The sequence below is a fragment of the Boleophthalmus pectinirostris genome, unplaced genomic scaffold (assembly GCF_026225935.1).
Source record: "Boleophthalmus pectinirostris isolate CB_2022bp ecotype Guang Dong unplaced genomic scaffold, ASM2622593v1 HiC_scaffold_12, whole genome shotgun sequence".
Classification (NCBI taxonomy): Eukaryota; Metazoa; Chordata; class Actinopteri; order Gobiiformes; family Gobiidae; genus Boleophthalmus; species Boleophthalmus pectinirostris.
In genome coordinates this window covers 3,715,415-3,740,610 of record NW_026571018.1, presented here as the reverse complement: position 1 = coordinate 3,740,610, position 25,196 = coordinate 3,715,415, and the positions used below count along the sequence as shown (strand labels likewise).

At 42.2% G+C, this 25,196-nt stretch overlaps 1 protein-coding gene across 1 annotated transcript; it reads left to right on the top strand.

Annotated features, from left to right (window-relative positions):
• The first annotated feature begins 582 nt into the window (after positions 1–582).
• On the top strand, positions 583–25,196 carry LOC110159835 (Na(+)/citrate cotransporter-like). The gene is made up of 13 exons (XM_055148801.1): positions 583–993; positions 5,206–5,334; positions 5,878–6,014; positions 6,309–6,610; positions 7,076–7,159; positions 8,646–8,811; positions 9,959–10,081; positions 12,710–12,922; positions 21,016–21,119; positions 21,983–22,104; positions 22,426–22,587; positions 23,971–24,108; positions 24,339–25,196. Exons 1-13 carry the CDS (start codon positions 880–882, stop codon positions 24,465–24,467), a joined length of 1,923 nt encoding a protein of 640 aa, XP_055004776.1. The 5' UTR covers positions 583–879; the 3' UTR covers positions 24,468–25,196.

Below are 25,196 nucleotides of genomic sequence, written 5' to 3'. Positions count from 1 at the left end.
AGACCAGACCAGGAGGATCTAAGTGAGAGCAGGACTGGAGCAGATAAAGGGCCGGACATCTGGGATCTGACCACACCAGGCTGCAGGACCGACCCAGATCTTTGTGTTGGACCGTTTCGTCTTTGCGCTTAATTTATTTAAACTTATTTTTATTTATTTATATTTTGGACATTACTTTTATTTTTCTTCATTTCTATTAGAAGATTCTGGAGATTCTGTCACTAATTGTGGTTGTTTTTTTGGGTTTTTTTTATTTTTGGATCATTTTAGTCCAATTTTAGTCCTGGTTTTGTCCAGGTTTAGACCACAACAAATCCCACCTCAGTCTCAGGTTTAGTATTTAGTATTAAGTTTAGTATTTTGATTGGTTTAGTCCTGATTATAGTCCAGGTTTAGTCCCGATTCAGACTCAGCTTTAGTCCAGTTTTAGTCCAAGTTCATTTCCAGGTTTACTAAAGGTTTAGTCCAGGTTTAGTCTCTTTAGTTCTATTTTAGTCCATTTTAGTTCACGTTCAGTTCCAAGTTTAGTCCACGTTTAGTCCCGGTTTTAGTCCAGGTTCAGTTCCAGGTTTAGTCCAGGTTTAGTCCAGGTTCTTTTGCAGGTTTATTGAAGGTTTAGTCCTAGGTTTAGTTCCAGTTTTAGTCCAGTTTTAGTCCAGGTTCATTTCCAGGTTTAATAAAGCTTTAGTCCGGGTTTAGTCCAGGTTTAGTCCAGGTTTAGTCCAGGTTTAGCCCAGGTTTAGTCAAAGGTTTAGCCCAGTTTCAGTTCCAGGTTTACTCACAGGTTTAGTTTAAGTCCAGTTTCAGTTCCAGGTTTAGTCCAGGTTCAGTTCAGGTTTAGTCCAGGTTTAGTCCAGGTTTAGTTCAGGTTTAGTCCTGATGGCGGTGCTCCCGCTTGTGGTCCGGATCCTGCGGAGGGTCTGGACCCTGAAGACCACGTTCATCCTGGTCCTCACTCCTTTCCTCCTGTTACCGCTGGCGATCAGTACCAAGGTAAGTCCTGGTTTAGACCTGGTTTAGTTCTGGTCTGTTCTCTTATATTACTCTAAATTGACTCTTGTGAATTTAAAGTCGTGTTATAATGTTGTTACCTCCTCAAAAACAAACCCGAAGTTGTATTTTGTTTGTTTGTTTCTCTCAAACTTACTTTGAATAACCATTTATTAGAACTCTGTCCACATGACATCACAAGGTGGAACAGAGTGTTTTCAGTTTGAGAGAAAAACTAATTCTGCAGAGTTTGTGCTTCAAACGTGTGAATGAAACAAAACACAACTCCAGGTCTGTTTGTGGTTTAGTCTTCGCTCATTCCCAGTTCGCGTCTGGTTTAAGTCCTGATTTAGTCCTGGTTTATTTCTGGTTTAGTCTTGTTTTAGTCTTGGTTTAGTCCCGGTTCAGTCTTGGTTTAGTTCTGTTTTAGTCTTGGTTCAGTTCTGGTTCAGTTCTTGTTTAGTCCTGATTCAGTCCTGGTTTGGTCTGGGATCAGTCCTAGGTTACTTTTGGTTTGGTCCTGATTTATCTCTGGGTTAGTCCAGTTTTTAGTCCTGGTTCAGTCCTGGTTTAGTCCTGGTTTAGTCCAGTTTTAGTCCAGTTTTAGTCCAGTTTTAGTCCTGGTTCAATCCTGGTTTAGTCCTAGTTTAGTCCTGGTTTAGTCCTGGTTTATTTCAGTTTTAGTCCTGGTTCAGTCCTGGTTTAGTCCTGGTTTAGTCCAGTTTTAGTCCTGGTTCAGTCCTGGTTTAGTCCTGGTTTAGTTCAGTTTAGTCCTGGTTCAGTCTTGGTTCAGGCCTGTTTTAGTCAGTTTTTAGTCCAGTTTTAGTCCTGGTTCAGTCCTGGTTTAGTCCTGGTTTAGTCCTGGTTTAGTCCTGGTTTAGTCCTGGTTTAGTCCTGGTTTTAGTCAGGTTTAGTCCTGGTTTAGTCCTGGTTTTAGTCCTGGTTTAGTCCTGGTTCAGTTCTGGTTTAGTCCTGTTTTAGTTCTTGTTTAGTCCTGGTTAGTCCTGGTTCAGTCCTGGTTAGTTCTGGTTTAGTCCTGGTTCAGTTCCTGGTTTAGTCCTGGTTTAGTCCTGGTTTAGTCCTGGTTTAGTCCAGTTTTAGTCCTGGTTTAGTCCAGTTTTAGTCCTGGTTTAGTCCAGTTTTAGTCCTGGTTTAGTCCTGGTTTAGTCCTGGTTTAGTCCAGGTTTAGTCCTGGTTTAGTCCTGGTTTAGTCCTGGTTTAGTCCTGGTTTAGTCCTGGTTTAGTCCTGGTTTAGTCCAGGTTTAGTCCAGGTTTAGTCCTGGTTTAGTCCTGTTTAGTGGTTTAGTCCTGGTTTAGTCCTGGTTTAGTCCTGGTTTAGTCCTGGTTTGGTTTAGTCCTGGTTTAGTCCAGGTTTAGTCCTGGTTTAGTCCTGGTTTAGTCCTGGTTTAGTCCTGGTTTAGTCCTGGTTTAGTCCTGTTTAGTCCTGGTTTAGTCCTGGTTTAGTCCAGGTTTAGTCCTGGTTTAGGTTTAGTCCTGGTTTAGTCCTGGTTTAGTCCTGGTTTAGTCCTGGTTTAGTCCTGGTTTAGTCCAGGTTTAGTCCTGGTTTAGTCCTGGTTTAGTCCTGGTTTAGGTTTAGTCCTGGTTTAGTCCTGGTTTAGTCCAGGTTTAGTCCTGGTTTAGTCCTGGTTTAGTCCAGGTTTAGTCCTGGTTTTAGTCCTGGTTTAGTCCAAGTTTAGTCCTGGTTTAGTCCAGGTTTAGTCCTGGTTTAGTCCTGGTTTAGTCCCTGGTTTAGTCCTGGTTTAGTCCAGGTTTAGTCCTGGTTTAGTCCTGGTTTAGTCCTGGTTTAGTCCAGGTCCTTTTAGTCCTGGTTTAGTCCTGGTTTAGTCCTGGTTTAGTCCTGGTTTAGTCTTGGTTTAGTCCTGGTTTAGTCCTGGTTTAGTCCTGGTTTAGTCCTGGTTTAGTTGGTTTAGTCCTGGTTTAGTCCTGGTTTAGTCCTGGTTTAGTCCTGGTTTAGTCCTGGTTTAGTCCTGGTTTAGTCCTGGTTTAGTCCTGGTTTAGTCCTGGTTATCTGTTCAGTTTTTGTGATTTGGTGAATGAGCATCTGAAACCTGAATCAGTCACAGATAAACCGGACTTTGCTCTGACCTCGGACTTGGACAGGACTCAGTTAACGTTAACCCTGTCCACACCGGGTCCAGACCAGGATCATAACCGGATCTGGACCACGATCTCTGGCCTCTGTGGGTCTGTGTGTCTCTTTTTCCCACAGTCCCCCCCATCCCCCCCCTCCCGCTGGTGTGCACATAGATTACCCAGCATGCCTCGGGGCGGGTCATTGTGATTCTCAGCATGTCTTGGCAGGTGCAGGTGTCAGGTTCGGTTGGCAGGTGCAGGCGTCAGGTGCAGGGTGTTGCATCAGAGTAGGAATGTGTCTGAGCGACCAATCAGAGCGCAGTATTCTGTAAGAGTAAATATCAGAGTAAAAATGCATCAAAGATTTGGTGTTTTTCAAAAATTAGACAAAAAAAAAAACAACAACATCTGAATCTGTGTGTCATTTGTTCAGTTGTTTTTCAAAATAAAACCAAAAATAAGAAAACAAAAAAACAACTATTTTCATCATTATTTGAAAAAAAAAAAAATGATTGATGACAATGACAATGATTTTCCAGTTTTCGATTTTGTGTTTAAATGAAAAATGGAAAAAACAGAGAAAGGCCTTTTCCCGTTTACGTGACTTAAACTGCGATGCCGGACTGAACCAGGACTGAACCAGGACTAAAACAGGACTGAACCAGGACTGTATCAGGTTCGGGACAAGACCAGAACCAAATCGAGACTGAGATCGGGACCTAGACCAAGACCAGACCAGGACTGACTCCGGGACCAAAGTGGGACCAGGACCAGGATTGAGACCAGGACTGAGACTAGGACTGAGACAGGGACCAGACCAGAACTGAGACCAGGACTAAGACAACTCAGTCCTTGTCTCAGTCCTAGTCTCAGTCCCACTTTGGTCCCGGAGTCAATCCTGGTCTGGTCCTGGCCTAGGTCCCGATCTCAGTCTCGATTTGGTTCTGGTCTGGTCCTGGACATGATATAGTCCTGGTTTAGTCCTGGTTTAGTCCTGGTTCAGTCCTGGTTCAGTCCTGGTTTAGTCCAAATCATCAGTTTTTTCATTTTGGTTTTGGAGACAAAAAAATGAAGAAAATAGTTGTTTTTTTGTTTTCTTATTTTTGGTTTTATTTTGAAAAACGAACAAATGACACACAGATTCATCTGGTCCACTAAAAAGACATGACAAGCCTTTGCACATGTGGCTGAATGTCCCCTCCACTCTTCACCCCCAGTTCGCCCCAGATGCAAGGTAGGATGACTGGAGGGCAGGGACAGTAAACGAAGACAACAGAATGATTGAAAATGAATAATGTGTATGTACAGAAATAAAAGTAAAAGAACCCAAATCAAATTAAATCAATTAAATGTCCACCACCGTCCGTTAATCGTCAGCAGTGATGCGGTCGCTGTATCGGACCTTTGTGCTGAAGAGGAAAAGCTCTCAATTTACCGTGAATCTATGCTCCTCCCCTCACCTATGATCATGAGCTCTGGGTAATGACCGAAAGGACAAGATCACGAATACAGGACACACTGTCTCTGGGCTGGCCTGGGAACGCCCCCCTGGAGGAGCTGGAGGAAGTGTCCGGGGTGATGGAAGTCTGAGAGTTCCTGCTTAGACTGCTGCCCCCTTGAGCCGGCCCCGGATAAGCGGAAGAAAATGGACGGATGAAATTAAATGTCCTTTGAAGCTGAATGTCTATCAAAATCCAGTCAGTTCTCCCAACATGGGAAAAAAACAGAAATCGAGCAACAGGATAGTACAGTACAATAGTTTGTAAGCAATTATTGTGAAAGGTGCATCGTCCTTTAAGTTTAATTTGTCCGACAGTTTTCGACCAGATCCAAAAGTTTCATTAAATGCGGCATTTTCAATCGTAGGGAAAGGCTCACTAAAACTAAAACCTGGTGATGGACCAGGCCTAAGAGGCGGTCCTCCAACCAAAGGGGAGGAGCCAAGGTAAGACTCCTCGAAGGAATTATGTCATCACCTGGTGTGCTGTTTAAATAAATGTTGTGTATATATTATTGTATATATTATTGTATATATTAGTGTATAAATGTATATATTAGTGTATATATTATTGTATATATTAATGTATATATTAATGTATATTATTGTATGTGTGTGTCCAGGAGGCGGCGTGTGCGTACGTGATCGCGCTCATGGCCGTGTACTGGTGCACTGAGGCGCTGCCCCTCGCCGTCACCGCTCTGCTGCCCACTGTCCTCTTCCCCCTGCTGGGCATCATGGAGAGCAAAGACGTGAGTAGTATTATACTACTACTATTAATACTTGTACTAGTACTGCGACTATTACTATTAATACTACAAATGATACTGCAGTTTCTCCTGTAATACTAGATTAGAATAAAGTGTAGTAGTCTGAGAGTTGGCACGATACAGCAGTTTATTTCCCCTACTACTACTGTTACTACTACTACAACTGCTACTATTACTAATACTACTAATGCTGCCTCTTGTACTACTATTTACTACTATTACTACTACTACTACTACTAGTACTATTACTGCTAATTTAATACTGTTACTACTACTACTATGGCTACTCCTACTACTAATACCACTACTACAACTACTACTACTACTGCTACCTCTAGTACTACTGATACTAACTGTGGTATTACCACCACAGCCACCACCACTACTACTACTACTACTACTACAACCACTGCTACAACTATTACTACTATTACTATTACTGTTGCTACCACAGTTTCAGTTCTGACCTGGTTCTGACCTGGTTCTGACCTGGTTCTGACCTGGTTCTGTCCCGGTTCTCCTCAGGTGTGCGTGCAGTACCTGAAGGACACAAACTTCTTGTTCGTTGGCGGTCTGTTGGTGGCGGTGGCGGTCGAGCACTGGGACGTCCACAAACGCATCGCACTCAGAGTCCTGCTGATGGTCGGAGTCCGGCCCGCTCTGTGAGTGTGACAGACCTGGTCCAGACCTGGTCCAGACCTGGTCCAAACCTGGTCCAGACCTGGTCCAGACCTGGCTCAGGCTTGGTTTAATTTTGGTTCCTTCCAAGTTCAGTCCCACTTTAGTCCTGGTTTAATCCAGGTTCAGTCCTAGTTTAGTCCTTGTCCAGTCCTGGTTCAGTCCTGGTTTAGTCCTGGTTTAGTCCCAGTTCAGTCCCGGTTTGGTTCTGGTTCAGTCCTGGTTTAGTTCTGGTTCAGTCCTGGTTTAGACCTGGTTCAGTCCTGGTTGTGTTTCAGGCTGATGTTGGGCTTCATGTCGGTCACGGCGTTCCTCTCCATGTGGATCAGTAACACGGCCACCACCGCCATGATGGTCCCGATCGTCCAGGCCGTTCTGGACCAGCTCCACGGATCCAAACCAGACCAGGACCAGACCGAGGCCAGACCTGAGACCAAACCTGAGACTGGACCTGAGACCGGACCTGAAACTAGACCTGAGACCCACCCAGAACCAAAGACCGACCCGGGATCAGGGGAGAAAGTCCAGATGGAACCAGCGGAGAAGATCCACAGTGTCCTCCAGCCCAGCCCTGAACTTGGTAACTCTTCCTCTGCTCTTCTGACCCTCTGACCTTCTCATCTGCTCCTCTGACCTTCTCCTCTCCTCCTCTGACCTTGTCCTCTGTTCCTCTGACCTTCTCCTCTCCTCCTCTGACCTTCTCCTCTGCTTTTCTGACCTTCTTCTCTGCTCCTCTGACCTTTTCCTCTGCTCTTCTGACCTTCTTTTCTGCTCTCTCCTCTGACCTCTCTCTTCTCTCTCTCCTCTGACCTTCTCCTCTGCTCTTCTGACCTTCCTCTTCTCTCTCCTCTGACCTTCCTCTCTTCTGCTCCTCTGACCTTCTCTCTCTCTCTCCTCTGACCTCTCTCCTCTGCTCCTCTGACCTCTCTCTTCTCTCTGCTCCTCTGACCTTCTCTTCTGCTCCTCTGACCTTCTCTCCTCTGCTTCTCCTCTGACCCTCTGACCTTCTCTTCTGTTCCTCTGACCCTCTCCTCTGCGTCTCCAGGTGTGATCTCAGAGAAGTTACCGTCAGAACACATTGCTCCGCCTCTTCCAGTGAAGCTCCTCCCCCAGGCCCCGCCCAGCTCAGGTAACACTGGACCCTGTATACGTCATAAATCAAATCTTATATATCGCAGGAAGTGATCATGGGTGCATATCAGCTCCATCGGCTCAGGCTTGAGTTCACTTTATTGAAAAACCTGCTGCTGTCAAGCTTGTCTTTGACTTTAAAATGCTGCTCACTCTTAGGGATGTAACGGTAATACAATATTGTCACAGTATGAACCTCACGTTACGATATTTATTGCGATATCGTAGGAAAGCTCACGATATCATGGGGAGGCTCATGATTAGGGATGTAACAATATCCAAATCTCTTGATACAATATTTTCACGATATACATCTCACGGTACAATATTTATTGCGATATTTTATGTGAATGTGCTACTTTTTCTTCTTAAAATGCCTTGACAAGATTTAATCCAAAGAACTAAGTCTTAAAAGTGTGAGAACTGTTATTTCTTCTTGTATTCTGCACTGAAATGGAGCAAAGGATCATGGTCTATGTAGTTCCCTCTGTGTTTTTTGCTGCACCAGAACTTTTCATTTAAGCAAAGCGACTTCGATAATTCGATATATTGTGATGATATTGTGAGAACTTTGACGATATGATATCACAATATTTCGGTTATTCTTACATCCCTACTCACTCTACATAATCCTGTTTTTTTGTTTTTTACATTCAAGATGTGAACATAAATAACAGACCAATCAGGTGCCTTCTTTCTCCAAGGTGAACCCTCGTTAAACCAGCAGTTCAGGTGGAAATGCTCTTTGATTTCACTTGCTAACCTCGATGAGCTTCATTGAACACAGAGGCGGAGCTACCATTAGGCAACAGTGGGCGGCGTCCCAGGGCCCCTGAACCTGGAGGGGCCCCCAACCAATTACCCTCAGTGCCACTAATGACCAAGGCCTCAGAGTAACTTGATTTTCTCTCAATGACATTAAATGAGAGTAGTTTTACTTTTAAACAAGAAAAAACACATCAAAATAGTATCTGATTGTCAAATCTATTTTAACTGTCAAAGCATTTTGTTTCACATTAGAATGGACGAGTCAGCGTGACCCTGATTTGAACATAATCGTATTAATAATCATATAATAATCATGGATGTAAACAAAAATGTAATTGTTGTAGCAAAAAGACATAAGTTTTTAAAGTTCTGGTTTTCTAGTAGGCGATCGAACTAACAAGACAAGTTTCCAAACCACCGTAATTGAAATAGAGATGTGTGTGTCTCAAAAGTAATGGAGAAAAACAAGCAATAAATATTTTAAAAATACAAAACATCAAAGAACATGGTTCTGAATAAGTTCAGAGCTGCAGCCTCCTGGTCTAAACACAGCAAACAAGATGGAGTCAATATTTTTTGCATTTTCACTTGTTTGAGATTCGACCTTTGAGCCAAACATCTGTGTCCTAACCCCCTGTGTTTCTGACCCCCCTCTCCCTCTCTCCCTCTCCCTCTACCTCTCTTCTCTCTCTCTTCTCTTCTCTTCCTCTCTGTAGTGATCCTGTCTCTGGAGCTGGAGGAGCTCGGTGATGAAGAGGAGGAGGAGAAGCTGAGGCGGTCTAAAGGTTTACTGCTGAGTGTTTGTTACGCCGCGAGTATCGGAGGAATCGCCACTTTGACCGGAACCGGACCGAACCTGGTGCTGGTCGGACAGATGAGCCAGTGAGACAACACAAAACACACAACACAAAACACACAGAACACAGACACACACACACACACACACACACACACACAACACACACAAACACACACACACACACAAACACAACACACACACAAAACACACAGAACACACACCACACACACACACACACACACACAAAACACACAACACAAAACACACAACACACAACACACACACACACAACACAACACAACACAAAACACACAACACAAAACACACAGAACACACACCACACACACACACACAACACACACACAACACAAACACAAACACACAACACAAAACACACAGAACACACACACACACCACACACAACACAAAACACACAAACACACACACACACAACACACAACACACAGAACCACACACCACACACACACAACACAACACAAACACAACAACACAAACACAAACACACACACACACAACACAAAACACACAGAACACAGAACACACACACACACACACACAACACAACACAAAACACACACATCGCACAACACAACGCACGTTTAACACACAAATGCTGCATTTTTAGACTATGTTCTTTTCTCAAACTGAAGACATTCCACCTTGTGATGTCACATTTTAACACAGGAAGTGCTCCACTGTGTTTTTAAACTCCACACACTTTCACTAGAATCATTTGGATCATTTCAGTCCTGGAATTGCCGAGATATCTCTGTATATATCAGACAGATGTAAGGAAGTGTCCTCCAGCGTCCGACCAGAACTGAACAAGCAGCTTGGATGAACTGAGAAACATATTCAACCAAAATAAACTTTTGTCCAGTCGGCAAATTGAATTTCTCCTAACCCTAACCCTTTTGCCTTGGGATTTTACACACAAACTGATCTAAAGGTACATTTATTAAATTAAAAACTACCACTTCATGACATCACAAGGTGGAACAGAGCATTTTGAGCTTTGGAGATGTAGACAAGTTTGTTTTTGAGGAGGTAACAACTTTATAACCCGGCTTAAAGCTCACAAGAGTTGGTTTTGTGTGACATAGGACAAGGGTTCCCAAACCCCGGGCCAGGGACCAGTACCAGGCTGTGAAAGTGAGATCCTTATCAGTATTTACTTTATATCTCTGTGTTCTTTTGTTCTTGTTTCAGACTGTTTCCTCAGAACGGAGACGTGATAAACTTTGCGTCGTGGTTCGCCTTCGCCTTCCCCACGATGGTGCTGATGCTGACGCTGGCCTGGCTCTGGCTGCAGCTGCTCTACATTGGCTGCAAGTACGAACAGTTTTCATCTGTACTTTATCACAACATGTAGAACTCATAATTATTTATTTTACTCACTTAAAGAGAGGGTATTATGCAACATCGATTTTTCTATTTCTTCTTATGGTGAGCAGTATGAGCTAGACCCGACGCAGAACAGTGCAGCACGGGACACATTTTGAGAGCTCATTACGAACATGGGTGGGAGCAAACTAAATATGAGTGTAAAGTAAAATATACACATGATTAATGTTTGCCTATCATACATCATTTGTGCTCAATATTTTATTTGGCATTAATAAAACATTTTAAGCAGCCTAAACTTGGGGACGTGGGCTAATCTCATAGCCTGATTCATCAGCCGCTTTCACTTCATAGAAACTGTCTGACTGTCAGGATTGGAATTCGTTCGCTCGACGGTAGGCGGGTACTTTTTTTATTTAACCAGTCGCTGCTGTTTGGTCGTGACATATGTAATGCACCACTAACGGAGCTAACTAGTATATTAAGCTTTTCCCAAATCCCATAGAAAGAAGGGAAATAACGTCTTTCCCCTTGATAAAATTCACCAAATATTCTCTTTGTTCCGGCTTTAAATCCTTGATCTCGGGAATCGTTGCCAACACTGAATGTCTGACTCTTCGCTGACTAACTGGTGCCCGAACTCGCACTTCCAGGGTTTTTGCAAACCGTCTATTGTATTCTGATTCCTGATCTAGTCGCTGGAGAGAAATGAATCTGAGCAGAGGCACTAGATGACGCCAGTCTGGCTACTAATGTCACGCACATTTTAGACAATTCCTTTCCAATTCTCCATGTTTGATAGAGCTTAAAAAAAGTGAACATCCTCATTTTGGGGGACTGGTGAGCGGGAGCAGGACAAAATATCACAGTTGCAGGCGGGAGCAGGATTGAAAATTACAATTCTTTGCAGCCGTGGGCGGGAGCGGGACTGAAAATTCTGTCCAGCACAGACAGTTCTCCAGAAATTTACAAAAACATACAGGACTCTACGCAGCAACTTGACAAACCTAATGTGATGTGCAGTGGTTTCATTAGTGGGCTGCACTCTGGACGATAATAGAAGTGTAATACTCCCTATGTCATTTTGTTTTATGTAGTAGTTTTCTTAGTACAGAGAGTTTTTTAGTCTAAAGACATGACCCTGAAACATGAGGCGCTCAAAGGAACAGCACGTTTCTCATAGTTTTTGTTTTTTCTTTGGATTCACGTGTTTTTAAAGTTTGTTTTGACTCACACTGCCTCTCACCGTCTGACCAATCACAGCGCAGAGGTGTGTCTGGCCCCGCCCCCTCACAGCGTCCTGGAGAGAGTCTGGGACCTGCACACCGCGTCACGAGAGGCCTGGTGCAGTCCTGGTTTAGTTCAGGTTTAGTCCTGATTTAGTCCTAGTTTGATCCTGTTTCAGTCCTGGATTAGTTCTGGTTTAGTCCTCGTTATGTCTGGTTTAGTCCTGGTTTAGTCCTTGTTAGTTCTGGTTTAGTCCTGGTTATGTCTGGTTTAGTCCTGGTTTAGTTCTTGCCCCATGTGTAAATCTAAAGGTGCAGGGAGAATCACTGTCAACAAATTCAATTTTGTCATGAAATTAAATCGTAGACAATGATTTATCTTAAAACTAAGATTTCACCTTAACTTTGCTCTTTGTGGTTAATGTTTCACCTTCTTATTTAACCGAAATAATAGACTTAATTCAGCTTTTCCACTCTGGAGCATGGTTTCAGATATTTGCGTTTTTAAGCCCCAAAAACGCCATCACCGTCTAAACGAAAGACACGTCCCATAAAATATTTCGTCGTTTTTACTCACAAACATTCTGGTGTAAAGAGGTTAGTTGTGTTAATTTACATTTACAGTCTACGGTTCAGTCACAGAAATAAGGTTAGGTCCATTTCTGGTTTAATCCTGGTTCAGTCCTGGTTCAGTCCTGGTTCAGTCCTGGTTTATTCCTCATTACCTCCGCCAAGGAGGTTATGTTTTTGCCGGCGTTTGTCTGTTTGTTTGTTTGTTTGTTTGTTTGTTGTTAGCAACATAACTCAAAAAGTTATGGACCTATTTTGATGAAATTTTCAGGATTTGTTGGAAATGTGAAAAGGAAGAACAGATTTCATTTTGGGGGTGATCCGGAAGAAATCCTGGATTCTGGATCACTTTGAAATTTTACTTAACATTGTGGTAAATGGGGCCAAAAATTTTGTTTCTCAATATCTCAATTAATTATTGACCAAACCCCATGAAATTTGACTCAGGGATGGACAATGGGATCCTCTTTCATATTCCAAAGGCTGATCCGGATCTGATCCAGAAGACTGATTTTATCGCAATTTATATAAAAAATGGGGGTAGTCCTTGGCGGAGGTCTGCGCTCTCTGACTGCTTTTCTAGTTTAGTCCTGGTTCAGTCTTGGTTCAGTCTTGGTTTTATTTCTGGTCCAGTCCTGGTTTAGTTCTGGTTTAGTCCTGGTTTAGTCCTGGTTCAGTCTTGGTTCAGTCCTGGTTCAGTCTTGGTTCAGTCTTGGTTTTATTTCTGGTTCAGTCCTGGTTTAGTTCTGGTTTAGTCCTGGTTCAGTCCTGGTTCAGTCTTGGTTTTATTTCTGGTTCAGTCCTGGTCTTGTCTCCTCAGCGTGTTCAGGTCGTGCAGCTGTGGATCTTCTCGGTCTCAGGAGGAGGACTCGGCCTTCAGACTGATCCAGGAGCAGCACCGGAGCCTGGGGCCCATCAGCTTCGCCCAGTGCAGTGTGCTGCTGCTCTTCAGCCTCATGGTGGCGCTGTGGTTCACCCGAGACCCGCGCTTCATGGACGGATGGGCCACGCACCTCTTCAACAACAACAAAGAGTGAGTCCTGCTTTAGTCCGGGTTCTTGGTTCAGTCCTGGTTCAGTCCTGCTTTAGACCTGGTTTAGTCCTAGTTTATATTTGGTTTAGTGATGGTTTAGTCCTGGTTCATTCATTCATCCTGGTTTAGTTGTAGTTTAGTTGTATTTTAGGCCTGGTTTAGACCTGATTAAGTCCTGATTTAGGCCTGGTTCATTCCTTGTTTAGGAGTGGTTTAGACATGGTTTAGTCCTGGTTTAGAGCTGGTTTAGTCCTGGTTCATTCCTGCTTTAGATTTGGTTTAGTCCTAATCTATATCTGGTTTGGTTTAGTCTTGGTTTAGTCCTGATTTAGTGCTGGTTTAGTTCTGGTTTAAAGCTGGTTTAGTCCTGATTAGATCCTGGTTTAGTTCTGGTTTAGTCCTGGTTTAGTCCTAGTTTAGACCTGATTAAGTCCTGGTTTAGTCCTGGTTCATTCCTGGTTTAGTGCTGGTTTTGGCCTGGTTTAGACTTGGGTTAGTCCTGGTTTAGTCCTTTGGCTTAGACCGTGTTTAGTCCTGGTTTAGACCTGATTAAGTCCTGGTTCATTCCTGGTTTAGTGCTGGTTTAGTCCTGGTTTAGTCTTGATTAAGTCCTGATTAATTCCTGGTTTAGTCCTGGTTCATTCCTGGTTTTGTGTTGGATTAGGCATGGTTTAGTTTTGGTTTAGTCCTGATTTAGACCTGAGTAAGTCCTGCTTTAGTTCTGGTTCATTCCAAGTTTAGTGCTAGTTTAGACCTAGTTTAGGTGTAGTTTAGTCCTGGTTTAGTCCTGGTTTAGACCTGACTAAGTCCTAGTTAGTCCTGGTTCATTCCTGGTTTAGTTCTGGTCTAGTCCTGGTTTAGTTCTGGTTTAGTTCTGGTTTAGACCTGATTAAGTCCTGATTTAGGCCTGGTTTAGTGCTGGTTCATTCATGGTTTAGTCCTGATTTAGTCCTGGTTCAGTCCTGGTCTAGTCCTGACGTGTATACTACAAAACTAGTTGGTCTGAGCCAGATTTTAATTCAGTGAAACGGCTTCTCAATGACGGAACCTCAGCTCAGACAGTGTGACACGTTTGAGTTTTGAGCGCCCCCTCTGGTGAACGCTGGTAAATGCTGCACCTCCGATCCTCTGTGAGCTAAACCTCCGTCTGTACTCTGTGTTTCATCAGTGATTACACGTGATAAAAAAGGGTTCATCATGTCATAACGCTCATTTATAATATGTGCAGACAGACTTGTTCAAACAGAGACAGACCTGATCGAAGTTCGGGCTCGGACCAGGTCTAACCGCGCTGAAAACTGATCCGCCTTTGAGATAAAGAAAATCCAGGGTCTGAGTTTGACTGACCCACTTAAGCCTCCTGTTTGTCTGAATAACGTACCCCCAGACCCTCGTTATGACATGAGTTTGAGTCTTGATAAAGTCCGGACTATGGTTTGACTTTGGTCCAGAACTGAACCTGTTCCAGAACAAACAGGAAACTGAGGCGCCGGGCAAACACTGACAACATCATCACGGACTAAACCTGGACTAAACCTGGACTCAAGATGGACTTTAGCAGTTCTGGTCCGGGTTCAGGCCGGTCCAATGTTAAAAAAAAAAATCCTCAAGGGAAAAACTAAAGTCTTAATTAAAGCTGCACTAGTGTGAAATTAAGTTTATTCAAGTATTTATTGATTCAGTTACAGGAGTGTTATTGTCGTTCTGTGATTTGGGTTCGCTTCTCCACAGATTTGACCTGTAACTTGATCTGTCTTAAGTCTCCAAGAAGATAGATATTTTTTTAATTTTCTTACAAATATGAAAAAATAATCAGGCAAAGTTTGATTACCGTATTTTTTGGACTATAAGTCGCCCCGGAGTATAAAAGTCGCACCAGCCAAAAAATACGTAATGAAGAAGAAAAAAACATATGGTTCATTCCACGCCATTTGATCAGACAGTTTCTGTTTATTTATTCTTCTTCATTCTTTATGTTTGGGAGCTTTACCTGCTGGAATTAAACATAGTACATGGTCACTGTGTACTCGTGCCATTGTGTCAAATGTGAATGTTCAAGATACAATTAAAAGTTGAAGGAGCGTCAAAAAATACATATGTTTGGTTCCATATGAAAGGTCTTTTTCTGGTCTTTTAAAGAAAAATTATTCCAAATTTTTTTTATCACTACCCACATGCCATAAATTACATGTGAAAATCGGACCATGTTGCATTTTCTTGTTTTTAACAGGATCTTCACACATATCCTATTTCAAATTTTCAACATTTGGTGATTTTTTTTAACAGTCCTAGTACATATCTTGATTCTCAAAAAAATGTAAGGGTCTACTACAAGTAGGTTTTAAAAGGGGCTAAAAGTGGTACGCCATAAAAATGAAGGAGTGTTTTTTGTTTTGTTTTGTTTTTTAAGTTCATATAAAAAGACCATGAGTTGAGATACCAAACTTTCGATAGATGTTATTTGAACACAGAGTAGAGGAGTACAAGCCTACAAAATGTCACCCCTCTATGTGTGATACTTACGATGATATTGACCTGTGAAAACGGCTGAGAAAAAATGACGTGATTATGGGCCTGTAAATTGACACATACTCCCCTCACTAAATGAGCTGTAACTTGACAAGTATTGACTGAAAATCACTAAAACTTCACAGGGTTGGTACATGATAGTAAGGGACTATTTGGTAATGTTTTAAAAAAATTTGGGATCAAAGTGCGTGGGCCATGTGTTGACATGGCGTGGAATGACCCATATATAAGTCACACTTTTTGGGGGAAACAGTTGTTTTTATAAAGTTGTAGTAAAAACAGCAGAAGAGAGAACAACAGACTGTTAACGTCACATATGAACAGTTCTTCAGATAAACTATAACATAAATCAACAGAACAGAACAAGTTTAACAAACTCTCCATCTCACTCCAAATCACTAAATCCATTCAGTTCTTCATCCTCGGTGTCACTTCTGAACAACTCCACGACCTCCGGAGGTAAACGTTGCGCCGCTTCCTCTTCTGTGTCGCTGTCGTCAGACTCAGCATCAGTTCCAGTTAGAATTATTCGGGTCTTTCTGAATCCCGACAGGATGGTTTTGGTGTCACTGAAGTCCAGACTTTGTCCATCCATCCAGTGACTTCAGGAAAGTTTCATGGTGCATCTTCCCGGTGTCACAAGTTTCTCTCTCACTCCAAACTTTCTTTCTGCTGCTTGGTTTCCATTTTCAGCTGCAGATTTCACGACTTGCAGTTTGTAATCTGCTAAATCTGATTTTGTTTTCGAGGGCATTTGTGTTCAGTCTTCTCAGTCGTCTTTATACGTTTGTTTACATGTTAAATTGTTCAGAGGTGCAGAAGTAATGGTGCGATCGACTGACATGATACAGACAGAACAGAGGCTCTTTCTGCGTTTTTTTAAGACAACTGAAGGATTTTGAGCAGAGAAAAAGTTTATGAGCTAAAAATAGGTAAAAATCACCAACAAATCTGACATTTTTGAAAGCTGTAAGTCCCTGTCAGACGAACACGAGCAGTTTGTGATTACATTGTGCTCTATGAGATAAATCCTGTCTCAGTCCAGGGGATTATTTCGCTGTAATTCCAGTGAGCGACAACTGGAGGCACATACAAGCAGCAACACCCTCCATTTATATGAAGAGATCCATGATAATACTCTGTTCCACCTTGCGATGTCATGAAGTGGACGTTTTCAAGTTAACAGCTTCATTTTACATTTTAGCTTTAACAAGTTCAGTAAAGATTGGTAATTCCAGGGCTTAAATTATCCAAATGATTCTAGTGAAGGTTTATGGAGTTCAAAAACTCAGAGGTGGAACAGAGAGTTTTCTGTTGTTGAGCAGAACTCTTAAATATTCATGGTTTTTGTGTTAAACATGTGTGAATGAAACAAAACACAACTCCAAGTTTGTTTGTGATGAGGAAATGAGTGTTCTCCCGTTTAACATCTCATTCTCAAATTGTTCTGTTTGTTTTGGGAGCTGTTCTGAAGTGAATCAAACACGGCACATGATACAGTCACATGACCCCGTGTGAACTTTGACCCCTCGCGCTGAGAGGAACACTGACGTTTGTTTAGAGTCGTTCCATTCACAAAAACATGTTTACTCCGTCACGCCGCTATCATCAGTGACGCGTGGAACAAAGAGTCAACAAATGTCCAAAAGTTAGAAGAAATGTCTCGCAGTTTTGCTTTAACCCGGTTCTATGTAGAGTTTTTCGCAGAAACGTGACATGTTTTGTTTCATTCACATGTTTCAGTAATCAGTGAAACATTCGCTGTACGCTGTAATAACTCTGCAATTTTATTTTCTTAATCAGTGATTCACAGGATTTGACATTGTGGTGTCATTTTTGCACAAATGATAAAAAATCTGCTCGCTATGAAGAGCCAAGAGCATGAAGCACTTTGTTCTGATGATGTTTACAGCGACATCAGCTCCCACTGGGCACCGCAGATTTCTAATACAGAAGTCAGCATCGGGCTTGTTTCTTTTTTTAAATCATCTCAAATCATTTTCAGATGAATACTCATTTCCTAGTGAGTCAGAGTGTTGAAGACGTGTGGAGACACTTTTTTAAAGGGGCCAACTGATGCAAAATAACTCTTTTCACATTATATCTTTGCACATATACAAGCACAATTTGGGTTTTGGAACATCCATTACACAACAGTTATGAAATCTTACTGATTTCTTGGAGGCAATCACAGACCAGGAACTATGAAAGGCCGACTATTGCTCCTCCCGCCGCCCGTCCTGTGAAGCGGTTTCTGCTACGTCAAACACGTCATCCTTGTAGCAGCTTTAGTTCGTTGTCACGTGGGAGAGGATGGCAGAAATATGCTGCAATTTGTTAAAAAAATGCCAAAGTGGTCTAAAAACCACTTCAGCGACATATACAAGGCCCACACATCACTCTTAGAAGGTAGAAAGCTCTGAAATTTAGATTTTGCATGAGATGGGCCCTTTAAATATTCCATCCAGTCCTTGTATTTGCAGAGGTCGCTGGTGCTAGGATAGTGCATGTCAGCGGGGCTGAGCCCGCGGCCGGGCCGGCCCAGCCATGGGCTCTGAGCTTCCGCGGGCTCTTAGCTCTGACCGGGCCGTGGGCTCCGGTTCACTGGTCTTTCTCTTTCTTCTCCTTCCAGACGCCCCTGAGGCGTCCAAATAGAGGTGTCCAGTGCAGTTTTCGTCGCTGTGGTCTTGCTTACATAATGCTATCACAGAGTATTCACAAAGGCCCGAAAGATCTCAGATCAGACAACTGTCAATCTCAAACTTCGTTCCAGCCACCGGTTCAGTGCAGCAGGGGGAGTCGCTGATTTACCCAGATACCATTGGAAGAAAAACTGTGATCGGTCCATTTCCATTCCATTATATTAACTTATAAAAGGTTATAAATGACTTTTGTTTCCCAAGTAGTAGTATTTATTACTCACTGAATAAAAAATATTGAAAAAATATATTTGTAGTACAAAAATTCATTCGATATTTTTTCTTGAGCCTTCAGAAAACCTTGAAGTCTCTGAGTGTTCTCGTCTGAAAGAAATGCTGTTTGCACAACAAATGTTTTACTCTTTCATTTACATTTCCAGTAAAAGTGCAGCGATACTCTACTTTATTTCATTCATTGGTTTTGCGTATAACATGCGATTAATTGCGATTAATCACTCAAACTCATGCGATTAATGCGATTAATTTTTTTTAAATTTTTGCCCAGCCCTACATATAATACAAGATATAAATAGTACAAATCCCAACATCCAATACATAGAAAGATACACAGTATAAAAATACATCACATAAAAAGATTTTAAACAGTTTCATGGAGACAAAGATGTAAAACAGGAATTGACTACATATTTAAAGCTTGTGGTTTTAAAGGAAGGAGGAGAAATCTAACTCTCCTTTGACTCCTGGAAACTGGGGGCCTTGAGAGTGTAGATCCAGTAGGAGTCTCTCTGTAAGAGTTTTTCAGTCAGTCTCCTCCTCTTATTGTTTCTTTAATATGTTCAATTGCACAGGTTTTTATTATTATTACAGGTTTTTGTAATAATTGTTTTGCTTCGGGTGTTTTGTGGAGTGGGTAAGTGGGTTTTTAGTGGCAGGATAAACTATGACCATTGACCAATGCTCTAGTGACCTCTGCAAATACAAGGACTGGATAGAATATTTTAAAAAGTGTCTCCAACACTCTGGCTCACAAAGAAATGAGGTCCTATGTCCAAAATTCTGACCTGTCCCTTTAAAATGTCCAAAAAATAACAGAATGATCCACAGTTGTTATAGATTTTAACTGTAGAGCAAACACAAGCTCAGTGTGTTTCAGCTTTGTGGGATGAATGATTTGGGGCCCAACACTGCCCCCTGTGGGACACCATAAAAATACCAAACTTTACAAACAGTTTTTACAAAGTCCTACTTTTCCCAGTCCCCTGCCTCCCCACGTCGCTCTAACCTGTTTATTAAAATGTTGTGAATCAGTTCCAGTCGTTTGAAGCTGCAGCTGCGTCAGGAGAGCGCTCTGCTCTGTTCTGTTCTGTATCCTCCGCAGAAGTGGGCTAAAGGGGAAGCCTGTGTGAAAATGGGTGAGAGGTTAAAGGTCACTAGAGCTGTTAGAGTTGAGCTGGTTCGTCTGCAGCTCCGGAGTCACGTGCGGGATACGTGCATCGAGGTCGCCGGTTCGATTCTGGAGCGAGCCAGTGCCGTTTATGTTTAAACACACGATAAAACGAGCAGCAGGTCACTTATAGAAAACCTAAACACAACTTCAGAGGGTCAGTGAGAAGGAAGGAACTATCACAGGGACAGGCTTTTTTTTTTTTTTTTCATGCAGCCACATGAGAAACAGAAAATATTGTGTCAGGCCAACTCAATTCTGCATAATATTAATTTTATTTCTTTATAAAAATGAGCTGTTAAGACTGGTAAGAGTTTATGTTATGACTAAGCAATGAAAAAGTGAGGCTGCCTTACAAAGAAAATGCCATTAAAACCTAAAATAAAAGTAGTGCCGCTTTAGTCCATGCATGGAGTGAAATGATAAAATATGTTCATTTTGTAATTACCTGGTTCCCGAAGTGTTGACCAGGTTTTGTTTTCACCCTGTGTGTGTGTGTGTGTCTGTGTCCACCTACGATAAATCTGCCCTTTATGAACCGATTGTCAACCAATCTCGTAAAAAAAAGTTTGGTGATGATCCGAGGTCATTTGAGGTCACACGGGTCAGTTGAAAAGTCACGCCATTATAAAGGATAAAGGCAATTTTGGCAATTTCTGAACCGTCTGCGGGTTAAAATATTCACCCAATCATCACACAAGTTGGCCCGCACATAACCGGGGCACACTGGATGCTACAGGTTGAAACTGGTAAAGGTCACTTGAAGGTCAAGATAACCAAGGTCAAATATGCATTTTTGGTCATAACTCCACGAAGGATCGAGCTCGAGCAACAGGAGTGTCTCAAAATCTCTGAAAAATTATTATCTATTTATAATTCTATGCATTTGTAAAATATGTAATATGTAAATATATGTATAAAATATTAATAGTTTTCCAGATAATCACTAATTATAACTTATATCTTTCAGTGTATGCTGTTAAAATTCTAATTGGAACTTTTTCTGGTGAAACACAACACACTGATCTACAGTCACACAACTACACACACAACTCATGAAAAATGACATTTTGGTTCCACACTAGTAAACACAGACATTCCCATGTGTGACCAACATCACACTAATGTTCATGGGCCTGTACAGATACACACATTACATTGTGGATATCAAAGATCATGTAATATGGGCTGGACTCCTCATAAACTGCTTCTGTGGTGATGAACTGACCACCGACGCCTCACGGGGACCAGGTTGTTATCTCTGATCAAGCTTGTTCCAAATAAGCTGAAACGGGACGGTCAGAGTCGACCAAAGGTCCATATGTGGCCCAGGAGCTGCATAATGCCCAAGTCTGAGCTATTACATGCTTAAAAGCTCTAAAAGTCAAGTCTAGCAGAATAGGTGTGCTTTAAAGCTGCACTGTGTAACTTTTCTGTTAATTAATCTGTATCTGTTTCAGGTACGTGACAGACGCGACCGTGGCTCTGTTCGTGGCTGTGCTTCTCTTCATTCTTCCGTCTAAGCCTCCCACTCACCTGTGCTTCTGGAGGACCGCCCCCTCAGGTAACTCCGCCCCTTCCATTTTACTTAACAGGATTTGTTAGTCTTTATTAGTAATTTCCTTACTTGAAAAAATCTAGGAAACCAGTTGCCTGACTAAACTGACTGTGAATCTAAAGATGAGTTCACAAGTATTTCCTCAGTCTAGTGCTCAGTAAATTCCTCTTTCATCAAACAAAGCACAGCAAGTGAAGTGAACTTTAGTTTTCATTCATAGATCTCGTGTTGTGAAGCTGTGCCAATGAATCAGTCAGTTCCTCTAATCGGAAATATGTAGTAACCTTTAGTTTAAATGGAAACCGACTGCTTTGAATTGAGCAAGTAAATGTTATTTCTATACACAAGTTAGAGTAAAAACGGGTTTTATTCTACAATAATGACATTAGATCTGCATCAGGGACATAAGGATTTGAATGTTTATTAGTCTTTGAAAAAATCATTGCAAAACTTTTGTTCATCTTAAATTCAAAACACGTGTGTAACAATAAAATAATATAGTTTGGTAATCTGTGTATCATTTGTTCATTTGTTTTTCAATATAAAACCAAAAAGAAAAAAAAAAGAAAAAAATACTGTTTTCTTCAATATTTGTCTCTAAAACTAAACACAGATAATGATTCAGGGTTTTTTCAGTTTTCGATTTTGTGTTTACATGAAAAATGGGGGAAAAAGCGATAACGATAATGAGCAGCAGCTGTAGGAAAAGCAGGGAGGAGGCAAAACGAGGACTGGAACAGACTGGGAAATGGAGCTGGACTCTTGGCAATAACAAGTCACTGTTGAAGTTACTCAAGTCACTTCTGATTGGTTGTGTGGTTTTGAAAAGCGTCCTAACCCCGCCTCCTCTGTGTGTTCTGTCCAATCAGAGTCCTTGGTGCCCGCTGGCCCCGCCCCCGCTCTGCTCACATGGGGAGTGGCTCAGAAGAAGATGCCCTGGAACATCGTCCTGCTGCTGGGAGGAGGATTCGCCCTGGCCAAAGGCAGCGAGGTACTCCAGATGCCCTCCCACAACTCTGAAACACTGTGTCAGATGCCCTCCCCGTGTGTCAGATGCCCTCCCCGTGTGTGTCAGATGCCCTCCCTCCCTGTGTGTGTCAGATGCCCTCTCTGTGTGTGTCAGATGCCCTCCCTCCCTGTGTGTGTCAGATGCCCTCTCTGTGTGTGTCAGATGCCCTCCCTCTCTGTGTGTGTCAGATGCCCTCCCTCTCTGTGTGTGTCAGATGCCCTCCCTCCCCATGTGTGTCAGATGCCCTCTCTGTGTGTGTCAGATGCCCTCCCGTGTGTGTCATGCTCGTGTGTCTCTCTGCAGGAGTCGGGTTTATCGCGGTGGCTCGGGGAGCAGATGACTCCTCTCCAGTCGATCCCGCCTTGGGCCGTTGCCGTGGTAATCTGCCTCCTTGTCGCCACGTTTACAGAGTGTGCCAGCAACGTCGCCACGGCAACACTTTTCCTGCCCATCCTCGCCTCCATGGTAACGCACAACCCACAAAGTACTGATACTTTGCAGAGACATCGCACTAGAGGTGTTCTACGTGAATTTCTGCTGGCAGAATATTCATTAGTTACCATGGAGACACAATGTACACATTAGCAAACACTGGCCACGTTTACATGTTTTTTAATTCTGAAATAATTGTTCTGAATGAAATATATGAATGAATTAAAATATTCTCCTTCAAGTTTACATGGAAATAATAATTCTGAATTGAGGTTCACATGGAAAACACGTTAAATCATCTTTATTTAATTCTACTCAGTGTCTGGGGGTGGGGAAGGTTCTGATTAGACAAAGACACGAACTTATTTACGTCGACCGGAACAAAACACACACTTCAGCTGTTACCGGCTTTTCTGTCATCTCGGTTTGTCGTTACACCACGGGCACAAACATGATCCAAACTTTTTTCGTGGTCATTCCAATGATAATTGCGCGGCAGCGGGAGAATTCTCTCATCATGCTTTACGTCTGTCGGCTGAGAAGTCCAAAGAGACGTGGATGAAAGTCCAAAGACACGACTGGTGGAGCCGGATCATCTGGATCACGTCAGAAGGGCGACACAACGAGCATGAACTGAACGACCGGAATTATTTTTAAGAAGAATAAACGTTTACATGATCCAGGAATAAATTAATTTGATTTTTAAAAATTTATTATGAATGACATCAATATCCCGACTTTCGGAGATAAAAGCTCATGAATGAAAACAAGTCTGAACCCTGACATCTCATCTCGAGATCCCACGTTCCTGAGGACCACAGAAATACAGCAGTTATGCCACATTCTACTGAATGTCAGTAAGCGAGAAATCCAAGTCAGTTCTCTATGTGTTCCATTGCAACAGAAAATATGGATGAACAAGAAAGTTTAGGTCAGGTTTCGCTCACTCCTGCTAATAAATAGACTCAGTTAGTTAACGTTAGCTGACGGTGACTCAGTTATGGCAGTTTGACTTTTACATGTTCAGAAAAACTTCTGTCTGCTGTCAAATGATGTGAAAGAAAGTCTAAATGTCACTACAAAGTTTTTAAAGACACTTTCTCTACACAGACACAACTTAACACATCAATATGACTTTGATAGTAGTCCTGATTATTTCCTCATCCATGTTTGTAGTCCTGATTATTTCCTCATCCATGTTTGTAGTCCTGATTATTTCCTCATCCATGTTTGTAGTCCTGATTATTTCCTCATCCATGTTTGTAGTCCTGATTATTTCCTCATCCATGTTTGTAGTCCTGATTATTTCCTCATCCATGTTTGTAGTCCTGATTATTTCCTCATCCATGTTTGTAGTCCTGATTATTTCCCCATCCGTGTTTGTAGTTCTGACTATTTCCTTCTCCATGTTTGTAGTCCCAGTCCATGTTGCTGAACCCTCTGTACGTGATGATCCCGTGCACACTCAGCGCCTCCTTCGCCTTCATGCTGCCTGTGGCCACACCCCCCAACGCCATCGTCTTCTCCTACGGCTACCTCAAAGTCTCCGACATGGTGAGTCTTGGTTTAGAGCTGGTTATTTTAGTTCTGGTTTAGTTCTGGTTTAGTCCAGGTTTAGAGAAGAAACTAGGTAGTGTACTGTTTTTTTCTGTCTTTATTCACACTCAAGACTTCCCTGCAAATTCCTAGTAATTTACCGAGGAAATTTCCAGATCAAAACTGCAGGAAATCAGTTCTCGGTCCTGATCTGGTCTCTGGTCTTGATCCGTTTCTTGCTGTTCCAGGCTCGCTCTGGGGTGGTGATGAACATCATCGGGATCCTCTGCATCAGTTTGGCCGTGAACAGCTGGGGCAGAGTTTTGTTTGGACTGGACTCTTTTCCTGAGTGGGCCAATGCTACTGCACCACTTTAAAGTACTTCTACTACTACTAATACTACTAGTACTCCCGTATGAAGGTCGTATACTACACAAAACTGACTCTGAAGAGCTTTAAGCCATGCTCGAACGTTGTTACCTCCTCAAAAACAGACCTGCAGTTGTGTTTTGTTTCATTATCATTAGTCTGTCTAAACCTCTAAAGCTCAAAATGTTCTGTTCCACCTTGTGATGTCATGAAGTAGTTTGCAAGTTAACAGTTCCTTTTACCTTTTGCTCATTAGAGATCGGCAATTCCAGGGCTAAAATGATTCTAATGATGGTGTATGGAGTTTAAAAACACAGTGGAGCACCTGTATTATTTTCTGTTTGTGAGAAAAACTCCACCTAAATATCCAGGGTTTGTGTAAATGAAAAGTTTAATGTGCACCTTTAAGTCAGGGGTCTTTGACCTGTGGGTCAGGAGCTACTGGTATCTCTCCACCTCCTTCCAAGCAGCTCACCAAGGGATTTCTGAACACCTATTATGCTAAATAAGTACAATTTGAAAATGTAATTATTATTATTAATTACATTTTACATTTCTTGTGACTCTAAAACTAGCAGCTCTGTCACATTTTCATTTTGTAAAAGTCACTCACTGGAGGAAAAAGGTTGGAGACCCCTGGTTTTAAGTATTTCTACTACTACTATTACTACTACTACTACTGCTACTACTGCTACTACTACTACTATTACTACTACTACTACTGCTACTACTGCTGC

Bases quoted from the DNA above. Each gene is read 5' to 3' on its own strand.
- LOC110159835 (XM_055148801.1), top strand. From the start codon at position 880: ATGGCGGTGCTCCCGCTTGTGGTCCGGATCCTGCGGAGGGTCTGGACC. The intron at 6,015-6,308 runs GTGAGTGTGACA...GTTGTGTTTCAG, and splicing joins GTCGGAGTCCGGCCCGCTCT to GCTGATGTTGGGCTTCATGT. The intron at 22,588-23,970 runs GTAACGCACAAC...CCATGTTTGTAG, and splicing joins TGCCCATCCTCGCCTCCATG to TCCCAGTCCATGTTGCTGAA.